The sequence below is a fragment of the Asterias amurensis genome, chromosome 4, assembly GCF_032118995.1.
Source record: "Asterias amurensis chromosome 4, ASM3211899v1".
Classification (NCBI taxonomy): domain Eukaryota; kingdom Metazoa; phylum Echinodermata; class Asteroidea; order Forcipulatida; family Asteriidae; genus Asterias; species Asterias amurensis.
Window position 1 is genome coordinate 7,206,792 of NC_092651.1, and position 13,225 is coordinate 7,220,016.

The 13,225-nt window shown below is 39.4% G+C and overlaps 1 protein-coding gene across 1 annotated transcript in view; it reads left to right on the forward strand.

Annotated features, from left to right (window-relative positions):
* The window catches only part of LOC139936032 (AN1-type zinc finger protein 2A-like), a 91,104-nt gene that overhangs the window by 2,792 nt on the left and 75,087 nt on the right, over positions 1-13,225 (forward strand). Inside the window, exon 2 of the mRNA XM_071930742.1 lies at positions 11,175-11,217. Within this exon, the coding sequence (XP_071786843.1) occupies positions 11,175-11,217 (43 nt within the window). The remainder of the gene's footprint in view (positions 1-11,174; positions 11,218-13,225) is intronic.

Here is a 13,225-nt window from a genome sequence, read left to right on the forward strand (position 1 = left end):
TTTCGCCGACGGGTTGCGGTACGCCATCATATTTGCGCCACCTGGAAATAAAATTCCCAATGTTACTGGACTCAACAATCAGGGCGGTTTGAAAACGTTTTGTTTGACCCCCGGCGTGGCATAGTTCTTTGCGTACATCCATTCACCATTCTGCTGTTGCGGTGTGCGTGGTTGAGCTGAAGAAACCGCTAGCTGACACGAGTGTAGCCTGGATGTCTGACGTCAGTATATAAAGATCGTGGGATAAATAGACAGAGGACGAGTCTATTTCGCTGAGACACGAGTATAGCTTGAATGTCTGACGTCAGCATGTAGATATCGCTAGGATAAATAGACGGGCACCAGTTTAGTCTAGCCCGAGTTGCGCTGAGAGGAGGAGCTGAGGGCGGTTGACAAACGTTTTACAAAGGAAACACGGAATACAATTGTGGGTGGATTTTCAACAGGATTTTGTCATCACACAGGCAGGTTTTTGTTCTCGTTGAAGAAAAAAAATATTATTATTAGAATAGATTACGAACGATCTTTCTTTTAAAAATGCCGTTTTTTCTCTTAAATATTTATACGTCGGCTTACAAGCCGCCCGGAGAATAAACCGCAGGAGTTCAAAAAAGTGTCAAAATCAACATATAAACCGCGGTTTATAACCCGAAAATTACGGTACTTACCACAGAAAAGTATTGAATTGCAGAAATTGGTTAATGTTGTGGCTGGTGCCTGTCAAAATATTTTGTTTGTAAAGACATTTTTTAAGCAGTATTTTCTGCTAAACATATGAACTGGGCTCTGCGTTTCCTGAAAGATTTTAAAAGCATCTGGGGTTGGGGGGGGGGGGAGGGAAAGGGGATCTTGAAGGATTCGAAAGCGTTCCTTGATGGACTGTGAAAGCTTTTTGAGGGGCTGTACTTGAAAGCATGAAGGACTGTAAGTGTATCTTGGAAGGTAAGCGTATCTTTGGATTGAAAGCGTACCTTTTAAGCGTATTATGAAGGAACATAACCATACCTTGAAACTTAAGCATAGTAAGCTGCGTATCTTGGAACGTAAGCATAGCTTGCTTCGGTATTGAAAGGCTACCTTTTGATAGTATGAAAGCGTAGTTTGAAAAAAAAAACGTATTTAGCGAATCTTTAAACGTTAGCGTAGCTGCGTATCCTTGGAACATAAGCGTAGCTGCGTATCTTGGAATGTAAGTGGATCTTGACTTCGGATTGAAAGCGTACCTTAGTGATAGAATTTTAGTGTAACTTGAAGGAACGTAAGCATTTCTTTGAATGTAAGCGTAGCTGGGTATCTAATTGGAACATAAGCATTTAAGTCTTTGGAACTATAGTGTAATTCTCCTGGAATTTGCGACTTTCGATTGCTTAATCGGAATACCGCTATTCAACTCATGCGATTATTGAACTGTCACGACTACTACAAAAGTAGGCGCAACCTGCTTGGTTCCACTTTTGTCCACCCGGACGACGTCACCATGACGTCATGTATTGCACGTTTTGTGTATGTGCACAAACACAATGGCTCTTCAAATGTCAACATTTTAACGGTCAAAAACTTAATAACTTCAACAAAATTTATCTGTTCGTTTCCTAAATTTGATATTTTGTGTTGACAAATATACTGATTCTAAAAATAATGGTTTTCGTCCATTAAAACCAATCAAGGGACGTCTATCATTAACGAATAAATTAAAATCTTGGCGTCATGGGTACAACGTAGTACTTCTTGATGTAGTCACTAAGCTGGGTGCAGTCACTTTCACGGGGCTGTACACTTTCTCTATGGGTGTTGCAATACAGTGTGGACTTGTTTCAGTTGAGGTCTTACTTTGAGGGGAGTCTATACGACGCTGTCCTGAAGTTGGCATCTTTTTTATTTGTTTTCTAACCGCGTTCTGGGCCCATTACTTTGTACATACTACGACGCTGTCCTGAAGTTGGCATCTTTTTTATTTGTTTTCTAACCGCGTTCTGGGCCCATTACTTTGTACATACTCCATTGGATTTGTACACAACCAATAGGCCTACATTGGATTCCTACGATGGTTCAGGATTTTCGTTAAAACGAATGCACGTTCTAATGTTTTTTTTTGTAAAAGGCATTGGATTGGGGTAAGTTACATACCATCGTGTACCTTATGAAATTTGTTAGTACTAAAAACACAATTTTAAAACTGTGACGTCATCACGTGATAATTTATGGTAATTAGAAGCTTTAATGAGTTTTTCTTTACAGCACTATATCTCAAGAAGTGAACGGCTGATTTCAAAGTTTTTTTTTCAGTAATAGACTCCTTAGGCATGATAGATTTGCATTGGGTAACCGTGACCCCGATTTGACCTCTACTTCCGGGTCAATCGGAAGAGGGACCATATCTCAAGAGTTACACAACTGATTTAATTTTTTTCTTCAGTTATGGACCTCTTAGGCATTAAATTTTGTTGGGGAAAAACCGTGACCCCATTTTGACCTCTTCTTCCGGGTCAACCGGAAGTAGGACCCTTTCTAAAGAACTACACAACCGATTTTCAAACTTTTTTCAGTTATAGACTCCTTAGGCATTAAATGTTAACTTTGAAAACCGTGACCCCATGTTGAACTTTACTTCCGGGTCAACCGGAAGTGGGACCATATCTTAAGAACTGCACAACCGATTGTCAATCTTTTTCAGTGATGACTCCTTAGGCATTAAAAATAAATTTTGAAAAACCATGACCCCAACTTTATCTCTACTTCCTGGTCAACCGGAAGTGGGACCATATCTAAAGAACTATACAACCGATTTTCAAACTTTTTTCAGCTATAGACTCCTGAGGCATTAAAAATAAACTTTGAATAACCGTGGCCCCAAGTTGACCTCTTCTTCCGGGTCAACCTGAAGTGGAACCATATATCTCAAGAACTACACAACCGATTTTCAAACTTTTTTCAGTTTCAGACTCCTTGGTCATTTTAGCACATAATCCAAGCAAAAAACACAGCTTTGTGTTTGTGCACAAACACCTGATGTCTAGTTATTGTTATTATTATTCTTTGTATCCGCCTAAAACCCCATAGCATTTATACACGGGTTTGATTTAAGCCTCATCTTCTAAACCATTAGGTCAAGCAAGTTAAATCATTTATCAAATTGAAGTTTAGAACATTATAAGCTTTCCTCTAAATTTAAAAAATATTAAAATTCTTAATTTATAACCACGTGGTCTTCATTTGAGTATAACTGGATGCGGTCACTTCCATGTTATTCTTAAACATTCTCTACAGTAAATGCAATACAGTATGTACCTATATGAGTTGTGACCTACTTGAGAGGAGTCTACTCATTGTTGTTGCGTGGGTTTTCGTTAAAACGAACGTGCGTAGGGGTCGTCGTCAAAACCCCGAAAGACAACTAATACTACATTTCAACCCTACTTAATAGTTATAGGTGTTAGCAGTTCATATTTAGTGACAATGGTCGCAAAATCATGAAACGAGAACTATTTCACCGGATTATAACCCCCACCCCAATGCTCTGTTGAGGCACACACGTACGGACGCTGAAGACTACATGTATGTAACATTTATAGTGTGTAAAAACCCAGATTGTAATCATCGTGCCCTTATAGCCTAGTGGTCACTGTTCGTGACTACTCATCTGAGGTTTGTGAGTTCGGATCTCCATCCATTCTGAATATTTTTTTATATCCCCCAAAACTGAATAGATATTTCTTTTTGTTATATTTAAGTTTGATTCTTATCTTTATATCGATAGTGTTGCCTTTTCTTTTCTGAAGTGTTAGCCCAACATAACCTGTGTGCATGCATGACGTTTGAAAAACACAGTAAGCGGAAAATGGTGATCTTAAGCGCAGATTTTGGTGGTTAAGAGTTCTGTGAAATCCATGCGTACTTGATCAAACATCAAACCACCGACCAAATACAAGGATTTTATCCTTAAGTAGTTTGTCACATGACTCTAAAAATAGCGTCATGAACTCAAGAAACCAACAAATCAAACAATCCTGAGTCAAATATAAGTTTTTACATTTATTCAACTTTTTAATTTAACTTTTGGGGATAAACATTTCAACCGAATATTTGAGAAGAGATTTGGACAGGAGACCACTCATCTTATATACCACCCTCTATTGACAAGTTACAATGTACATGTAGGATGTGAGGCAGTGCATGGTGAGGTATCAATATTATTATTTGGTTTGCGGGTTTGTATCTACTTGCCAGGTAGTTTGTTAATAGAGAACTGTCTTGCTTTATTCTACTACCGCGGAGTAGATTATTTTGGTATCTTGGTATCGGGAGACTTCTCAGTTCTGAAAAGAACTGTCCTGCTTATTTTAATAAAACTATTACCTGGACGGATGGTATAGAAAAAGGCTGAGACTACTACTTTAGCTTATATACGATCATATTTAACTGTACTACCGCAGAGTCAGCTCTTTGGGTTTGGTCTACTCTTTATTAATTAACCACGTAACCCTCATTTGCATTTCCAAACTTGTCTCAATTATGAACTCCTTGGTCATTTTAACACATAGCCTAATCCAAGCCAAAGAACACGGAACAGCTTTGTGTTTGTTCACAAACACCTGTCTAGGTTTTGTTAGTAACCTTTTAAATCTACGTAGAATTTGACCCCAAAATCCCCAATGATGCAGAATGTGCGCTGTTCAAGCTCTCTAAGTGCATCAGTGACGTTCAACACTGGATGTTAAGCAACAAGCTTCAGCTAAATGAAGAGAAAACTGAATTTTTCATTGCCTCTTCAAGCTGTAACTACAAACACCTTGCCCATCTGTAACTCTTTGTTGAGTGGACTCAAACAATCTGATTTAAGCAAGTTATAACGGATACAAAACACAGCCTCCCGTGTCATCTTCTCCTACCCAAACCATGTCCCCACTTCGCCACTGATCAAACAGCTGCACTGGCCCCCAGTAGAAAGACGAATAATGTTCAAATTGGCCTTAAACATGTTTAAGTGTATGTCCGGTACTTTTCCCACATACATTTTCAACTCATTGAAACCAGGGCTATTAAGAGCACAACTTGTATATTCCTTGAACCACCAGAAAATCAGGAGACAGAGCATTTTTTGTCGCAGGCCCTAAAGTGTGGAATTTCATTCTGAACTCAATCAAAAGTTCTAGCTCTGTTACCATGTTCATAAAAGGTCTCTATAAACATTCCTTTTCAATCGGTAAATCTTGCCTTGCTTGGCCTGTGTAGGTGTTCAGCGAGGCAAGATTTACAGGTCATTGCGATGATGTCGTGCCAACTCTAATGGTGGTCCAGAACAAGGTGCCTCAAGATCTTTTCAAATATAAACACTATTTTTGAAACAAAATACAAGTTGGTGTATATTTGTAATGGAATAAAAAACCTGTGCACTCAATGTTTCAATCAAGTGACATTTTTGCAAATATAACCTCCCTGGCCAAAGACATGTGATATTAAAATTTGGGATGTGGCACTTCAGCATGAAGTGTTTTCTTTTTTTGTAGATTGAGCGATTTGTTTCGAGAAATTTAGCAAAAGCAAAGCATTTCTAAGGCCTGTTTGTGTGGATCATTATATTCTACATTTTAAAGGCACAGGACAATATTGATAATATCTCAAAATAATTGTCAGCATAAAAACTGGTGTCTCACGAGTGACAAGGTCTTAGAGCGGAAGGGGAAATGGTGCGCTCACAGAGATACCAACATACACGATTTGGGCGTAGCAAGTACGATTTCGAGCCGTGACTACGACGCTACGATAATACTCAATAAAACACGCTAAACAAGCCGCCCAATGTAATTTTATTAAATCGTACGATACATGCAAACAACGAATGAACTATTAAGTGGAAATAAAAATTAAGAAAAATATCCAAATAATTGTAACAGAAAAGAAAAAACACTTTTAACTTTAGAACGCAGTGTTGAAGAATAGCGGCGAATTCACTCGAACAATATACGTGTCTCGACGTAATGATTGTTGCGTGCCCTCTGATCCCCCGCTGGCTGGCCGGATGAGTATTTTTACGCTAGTGCATTGCTGCAAGATCGTACCCATTGATCTCTATTACACCATGGGGAATAGTGCACACGTGCGTGGGGAATGAGGTTGTGTGTGAGCTAACGTGTCACAGTAACCTCATTCCTCATGTATCCACTATTATTGTGCCCACGCTGTCTGTACATGTACTTCATCGAAGCTTGGCACAAAAAGTAAGAAATAATGGCGACAAAAAAGGAGACCTTCTGAACAAAAATACCTTCAACTGAGTGGCCTGTGAGATCTAAGCTAGACAGTTTTCATGTTTTCTTACTAGTAATTGTAGCGTCGATGTCCAGACAATGCCCAAAATACGGACACGTATTTTTTGCAAAAAATCCGGACGTTTTTTTTTTTTTTTTTTTTTTTTCTCTCTCCCAATAGCTTGTTGTTGCATTTCTGACCATTAAAACAAAAACATTTAAGTAAGGCCACCCTTTGTTATGTTTTTTTTTTAAAAACAAAGTCAGAAGATGAGGGATTTTTTTTTTTTTCTTCCCAGATTTTTTTTTCACTGGCCATTATAAACATTTGTAGCTGTTCTGGTGGTGCATACAGAGGTAATTGTTATTTCACGACAATGCCTGAAAATGAGCTAATTAGCATTGTAGAGAGTAATAGAAAGATCGGTTTAGGGAGCCCAGCCCAAGCCACGCTCGCCCTTAACTTTTGGGAGATGCTACTCTTTTTTAAAGTTCAATGTTGGCATCTCTGCGCTCATGTGATGAGACAGGGAGGCCTACCCAGCGCAGCTATAGATGGTCTGCCTACAGGAACAATTCGAGGCAGAGGCCGCCCTAGGCTGCGCTTGATGGCAACGTCACAAAGTGGAGTGGAAGAAGCGTCAAAGACTTGAGAAGAGCATCGGTTGCAAGACACCAGGTAATGGCGGCGACTCCAGGAGTGCACCCCCATTACAATCTGAGGATGAGGCGGCCACGGACGCAAATCTATGCCAAATGATGATGATGACGATGAGATAAATATCAAGCTCATTCTGGCCAAAACAAAAGAAATGTTGTCTGAGCAATAACTCGAAAAGGACTTGGGGTATCAACTCCAAACTTGGTTTGTGGATTAGTCATGGGATCCCCCAGAAGCCTATTGTTTTTTGGACTCACTCAGATATGTAAATATTTAAAAGCTCATTATGGCTAAAACAAAAGAAATGTTGTCTGAGCAATAACTCGAAAGGGAATTGGCGTATTACTTCCAAACTTGGTTTGTGGATTACTTTAGGGATCCCCAAGAAGCCTTTTGTTTTGTGACCCCCTCGGGTAAGTATTAAGGTCATTATGGCTTAAACAACTCGAAAAGGACTTGGTGTAGCAACTTCAATCTCAGCGGGGCATTTGTGTTGTCAACACACCATTCTTGTTTAACTACAAAGTCACAGCGACATGGTTCTGACAGTGGGACATGTTTTCAGTCTAAAAGCTATTAATTCCCAGCTGTAGTTTTGACGCCCCAACTTTAGCCTTCATGTTGAACCAGTCCCAACTGTCATGACTATAGTTAGGGCGATAGTCAAGTTGGGGTGGAACAGCGATGCAAGGGCTGATGCAGCAGTTATGGGTGCACTCGTGAGCTGATGAGGGATAGATTCTTTATTTGATTGTCAGACAACTTGTCCATGGGACGCCTCGACGGTTCAAACAACTCAACGGTTAAGACAACTTGTCTTGGCCATCCATGGGGTTCAGAACCGTGGAGTTGTTTGGATCGTCGAGGTTGTTCGAGTTGTCAAGTTGTTCAAACCATTTAGTTGTTCAAACCGTTGAGTTGTTCGAACCGTTTTCCCATTTGATTAGGTAGTCTTCATTTCAGTCGTCAATACTTCATAAGTTCATATTTCCTAAACAACATAAGCTATTTTGACAATCTATACATCATATGAAAGGGCTTTACGAACTTCACAAAAATGAATATGTTGGTGACTTTTTCTTGACCTTTTAAACTGTCTGAACCGGAAGTGACTGAACAATACTTTGAAAAGACGTTATTTATTGACCCTTACGTGTAGGTTTAAATGTAAACCTTTTGATCAAATAATACAAGTCTGGCAAAGGTCTGATTTAAAAAAATAATACCGATCAGAGTCACCAAAAATAACAAATCCGAACACCTAGAGTTTAACTTACAAACTCTGAATTTCTAGTTTTTCTTTTTAGGTGTTCAGGGCAACGGCCCGGAACACCAATTATTTTTGTTCGTTTTTGTTTTCATTTTTTTTCTTCATACTTCTTCTTCTTCTCAGCGTCCCTTGTCCCTTTACAAAAACAACTTTCCCAAACTCGTATGAATTTGAAATTTCGCACGTATATAGATATTCACTAGGAGAGGAAAAATATATAAGTTACGTCATGAAGGCGTCATCCATTCTTGAGTTATGAAAATTCAAAGTTTATTATTTCAAAAAATCATTCTTTTGATCCACACGATGGATTCTTACAATCGATACATCTTCGGAAAGGTCATCAAAAACTCTGTAAACGCCTCACAGACATGACCCCATTTTGACCTTGTCTTCCGTTTCAAAATTGAGGTTGAAAAATTCCACCATTGGTCGTGCGCCAAAAGATTTTACGCATAAAACACGTGTTGAGTCACGCTCCAGTGCTCACCCATAGAGCGCGATGCTGCGCGTATAATTAATCTTCGATCAAGGCGTGTTCAACATACAGTTCCCTTACGGTTAGTCTATTCTGAAGTCGTTAATATTTCATAAGTTCATATTATTTCTGCAACCACACAAGCTATTGTGACAATCTGTACATCATATCAAAGGGATTTTCATACTTACCAAAAATTGATACATGGTGACCTGCTCGTGACCTTTTGACCTGTCTAAACTGGAAGTACCTTATAATACTTAATATACTTATATGATTATGATTATTTAATGGGTTAAGGTTGTACACCTTTTGATGCTTTACCATTACATAATACAACTCTGGCAAAGGTCTGGTTTAAAAAAAATAATACCAATTACGTCACCAAATGTAAGAGCGCCCTCTATCGGCAGAATATACTCATCTCAAAATACACTTCTACTATATGTCTGTGGCAGAGTTTATGATAATTGTTTCAAAATTGGTATACATAATCTCCTCCATAATAGCAACTTATCTGTGGCGTCGCAGCTTGATGACGTCATCATGTGTCATGTGGTATTGCTTTAAAGGTGCACTTTTCAAAGGTATGAAATATTTATTTTGGAAAATAAAACACTGAAACTTTACACAATAAGTACATGAACGGCCACTTTAAACTGCAAAACAAAATCAAATAAAAACACTATGCCAACAGCATTTCAGTAACACTCATTACCGAGTTGTCATTATGATGACAGCCATCGTTTGGACAGTCATGATTATCTACAGTTAGGACAGTCCCAATGACTGTCCCAACTGTACTAATGACTGTTCACACTGTACTATTAGCTAATGACTTCTGTTTGACTTTAACATAGCAGGCATTGACGTAGTTCAACAGAGAATCAACCAATTTACCAAAGACTTTCTGCTCGATAACCCAAGTAACAACTCGGTTGGAACAAACTGACACAAAATATGTGACGACGGTCTTTCTCAAAATATAGGCCAATCTCCACTGCATCTGTTGTAAGATCATGAAGCATATTGCCAAGCACCTAAATCAAAATAACATCCTCATTGATTCCTAGCATGGCTTTAGATAAAAGTTATCAACATCTACACAGCTAATTACCATGATTACAGCAACGCAAGACTGGGCTTACTCTCTTCACAATCATGGGCAAACTGATGTAATCGCAAGGCCTTTGATAAAGTACCACACCATCATCTCTCTTCAAAACTCCAATTCTTTGGCATCAAGGGACACACAGTAACATGGATATAATAATTAGGGAATAACAGTGCGAGTACCCGGTCTTCACTGCGTGGTAATGAACGGGTTGGTGGCTGGCGCTGTTAACGGACCCTGTAGCATTCTATTTTCCCTTGGCTTTGCCTCGGGAAAATAGAACGCTCCGGGGATCACCTCGGGAGTCATAGTTTTAGCCATAGCACTCGAAGCAGTCAATATTTGTATACTATAAGCTAATGACTGTTCAAACTGCACTATAAGCTAATGACTGTCCCAACTGTACTATTAGCTAATGACTGTCCCAACTGTACTATAAGCTAATGACAGTTCAAACTGTACTAATAAGCTAATGACTGTCCCAACTGTACTAATGACTGTTCAAACTGTACTATAAGCTAATGACAGTTCAAACTGTACTAATAAGCTAATGACTGTCCCAACTGTACTAATGACTGTTCAAACTGTACTATAAGCTAATGACTGTTTAAACTGTACTATTAGCTAATAAATGACTGTCCCAGCATTAGCTGCTAATGACTGTCCCAACTGTATATGATATACCGGTATAGCATACTGATCAAAACGTTGAGTTGAAACCAATGGTCCTTTTCAGAACCAGCCCCAACTCATTTAGAGATGGTCATTACATGATGATACTGCAAACCCTTCCATAACTGTATGATATATAGGCCAAGTTTATTTGATGATATAAATTATATTCATAAATACCTGCTGACCTGGGACTGTTTCTTAATTTTGATTGGTTGAGAGGACATTACGTGGGGGTGTTTAAACAGATGATATAACCACAGCCAGAAGTGTTTAAACACAGCTATCCTGTATGTGGCCCCTGATTCAGCATAAGGAGTATACAACTTGGATTTCTGACAGTATTACCTCGTTCATCACTTTGTATTTAAACCAAGCAAGCTGAATTTATCACCGAAAGTTTAAGGGTTCTGAGGCTTAGTGAAATTTAGGGTAGTGTTATTCTTCACCTTTATGTATACAAGACGTACATGTAGGCCCCTATTAAAACCCTTTAAGGGCAGGTAAAAGGCACCAGATGGCACCTTCAAAACGTCATGCAACTAACTACATGTACAGTACATATATGTTTTTATGTATACAGAGTTGTCAAAATCTATCTTCAAGCTTTTGTTGTAAATGGTGTTATAGTCGTTACATTAAATTCTCTGAACAATTTGTTGTTAAATCCCTGATTATATTATGAAGTACACAAGTTGACTGAACTGGTTTATTTGATTGTTTTTCTGTAGACTTTCTACCAATGAAGTGCGATGCTTGTTCTGGATTATTTTGGTAAGCTCACTAGTTTTTTAAGAATAAATATGTATACAAAATTTGTGAATTCCCTGCAGATGTACAGGTTTTGTTGAGCCGGTAATGATACATTCTATATAAATTAGAGCATTTGTTGGTTAAAAACAAACACAGTGTACTTTTAGTTAAGGCAGGGCTCAAATTTGTGGGGGCCAATCCACAAGACCACAGGGCTTCACAGGAGTTGCCCTAATTTTATTATCAAGTAGCCAGCTGGACCAGTTGGCTTGAATTCTGAATTTTTTTTACCTGTCCTTCAATTTTGTATTTCAGGTACCCGGTGATAAAACATAGGATTCAAACTGCCTCTATCTACCGGGCAATCTTGGTGGTCTAGTTGGTCAGACAATGCTCTAGAATTGCAAGGGTCATGCAGAGCTGCCAACATGTATGATTTTTCTGTATTCCATATGGAAATCGAACAAGAATACAGGTGTACGAAGTGCGTTCCAAAATCAAATTTTGGGTAATATAATATCCTTTTTCTTGTTCGGATAAATGTAAAAGAACTCACTCGAAAGTGCCGCGAAAGTCTGACCCAAATTAGCTATCATGCTGTACACAATGCACGATCCCACACACGGACAGCAATTTTAATTTACAGGGTGTAGATAGTATCTCTTTACTTTTTTGGTGACAATATTAAAATGAAATAAACTTGGAATGTTAGAGGGCGTTTCAGAGCAATGCGAAAGTCCACATTTTAAAACTTCAATGCAACTTTAACAGTAACTCTGAATACTGAAAATTTTATGGTAACAAGCAAAACACTTGAAATTGTCCATTAAACATAACGTTTGTGATCTGAAACATGAAAAACTAGTTGTCAGTAAATCTTGCAGGTGGGCAGGTTGTACGACCAGACCTGGAGGCAACTGGAGGCTTTTGGCGCTGTCGCTGTGTCTGCTTTGGCATTTGCAGAGCTGAGACTTGCACATATTGTGGAAATAAGGCGCGGGTAGGGTGTTCATAAAAATGAAATGCTTAGCTACTCTTGGTGCAGCTGCTTGCAGTTTGCAAGTGCCATGCATGTCTCGCAGGTGCTAGCGATTTTGCCTCACAGTGGTGCCATTTGGGGTGGTAACCTCATACGAGCGAAGCTCAGCACAGATTTTGGTGACGGTGTCCGGCACCCTTAATTTTCCGGTAGGCTGGTCCAGGATTCGGACCGTCTGTCTAACAAACTTTTGGGGAAGGTCGGGTCCAGCATGGCGATCATGGTTAGCTTTCGTTTTGCCATGGTGTACCACTAAGCAGTCGTTGACAAGCTCAGGCTGTTTAGAGGAACCAAGTGTGGGTTGTTACTTGGCAAGATAGTGTAAATAGGATGTCCAAACAGTATCTCTGCAGGAGATGGAAGATGGGCGTCCATTGGTGTGGCCCGCAGATTCAGTAGGGCATTGGTGATATCTTGACCTGTCTTCTGGCACTTGATCATGACCAATTCGATGGTGTAAACTGTGCGTTCCGCCAACCCATTGGAGTGCGAATAACGCGGTGATGAGGTTGTGTGGGTGACTGATTGACCATTTGCGACACATCTGTTTGTATGCCTGTACAGCAAACTGGGGGCCATTGTCCGAGATGATCTCAGTTGGTACACCAAGGAAGCTGACATTGTCTGCAGTTTCAAGGGCGACTACAGCACTGGAGATGTTGGTCAACTTCTGTGCGACTGGCTACATCAGTGGTAATGTTGATATTGTGGTTTTGGGCTACATGTAGGTCATTTAACGTCAAACAAGTTGGCTCTCCCATGATCTGCCTCGAATATCATGTTGTTTATCGGTGAGAATCTGGTGATGCACTAAGTGGCACATAAGTTGACTATCTACAATATGCTCTAACAGCTCACATCAAGTTGAAGTCGGGGATATTGGTCTATAGTTAGCAGTGTTGGTGTTATCATAGCCTGTTTCCAGTCTGATGGTAGTGACCCAGTGTCGAGAGATTGTTGGATATTGAAGCTAGAATAAGGTGCTCTTTG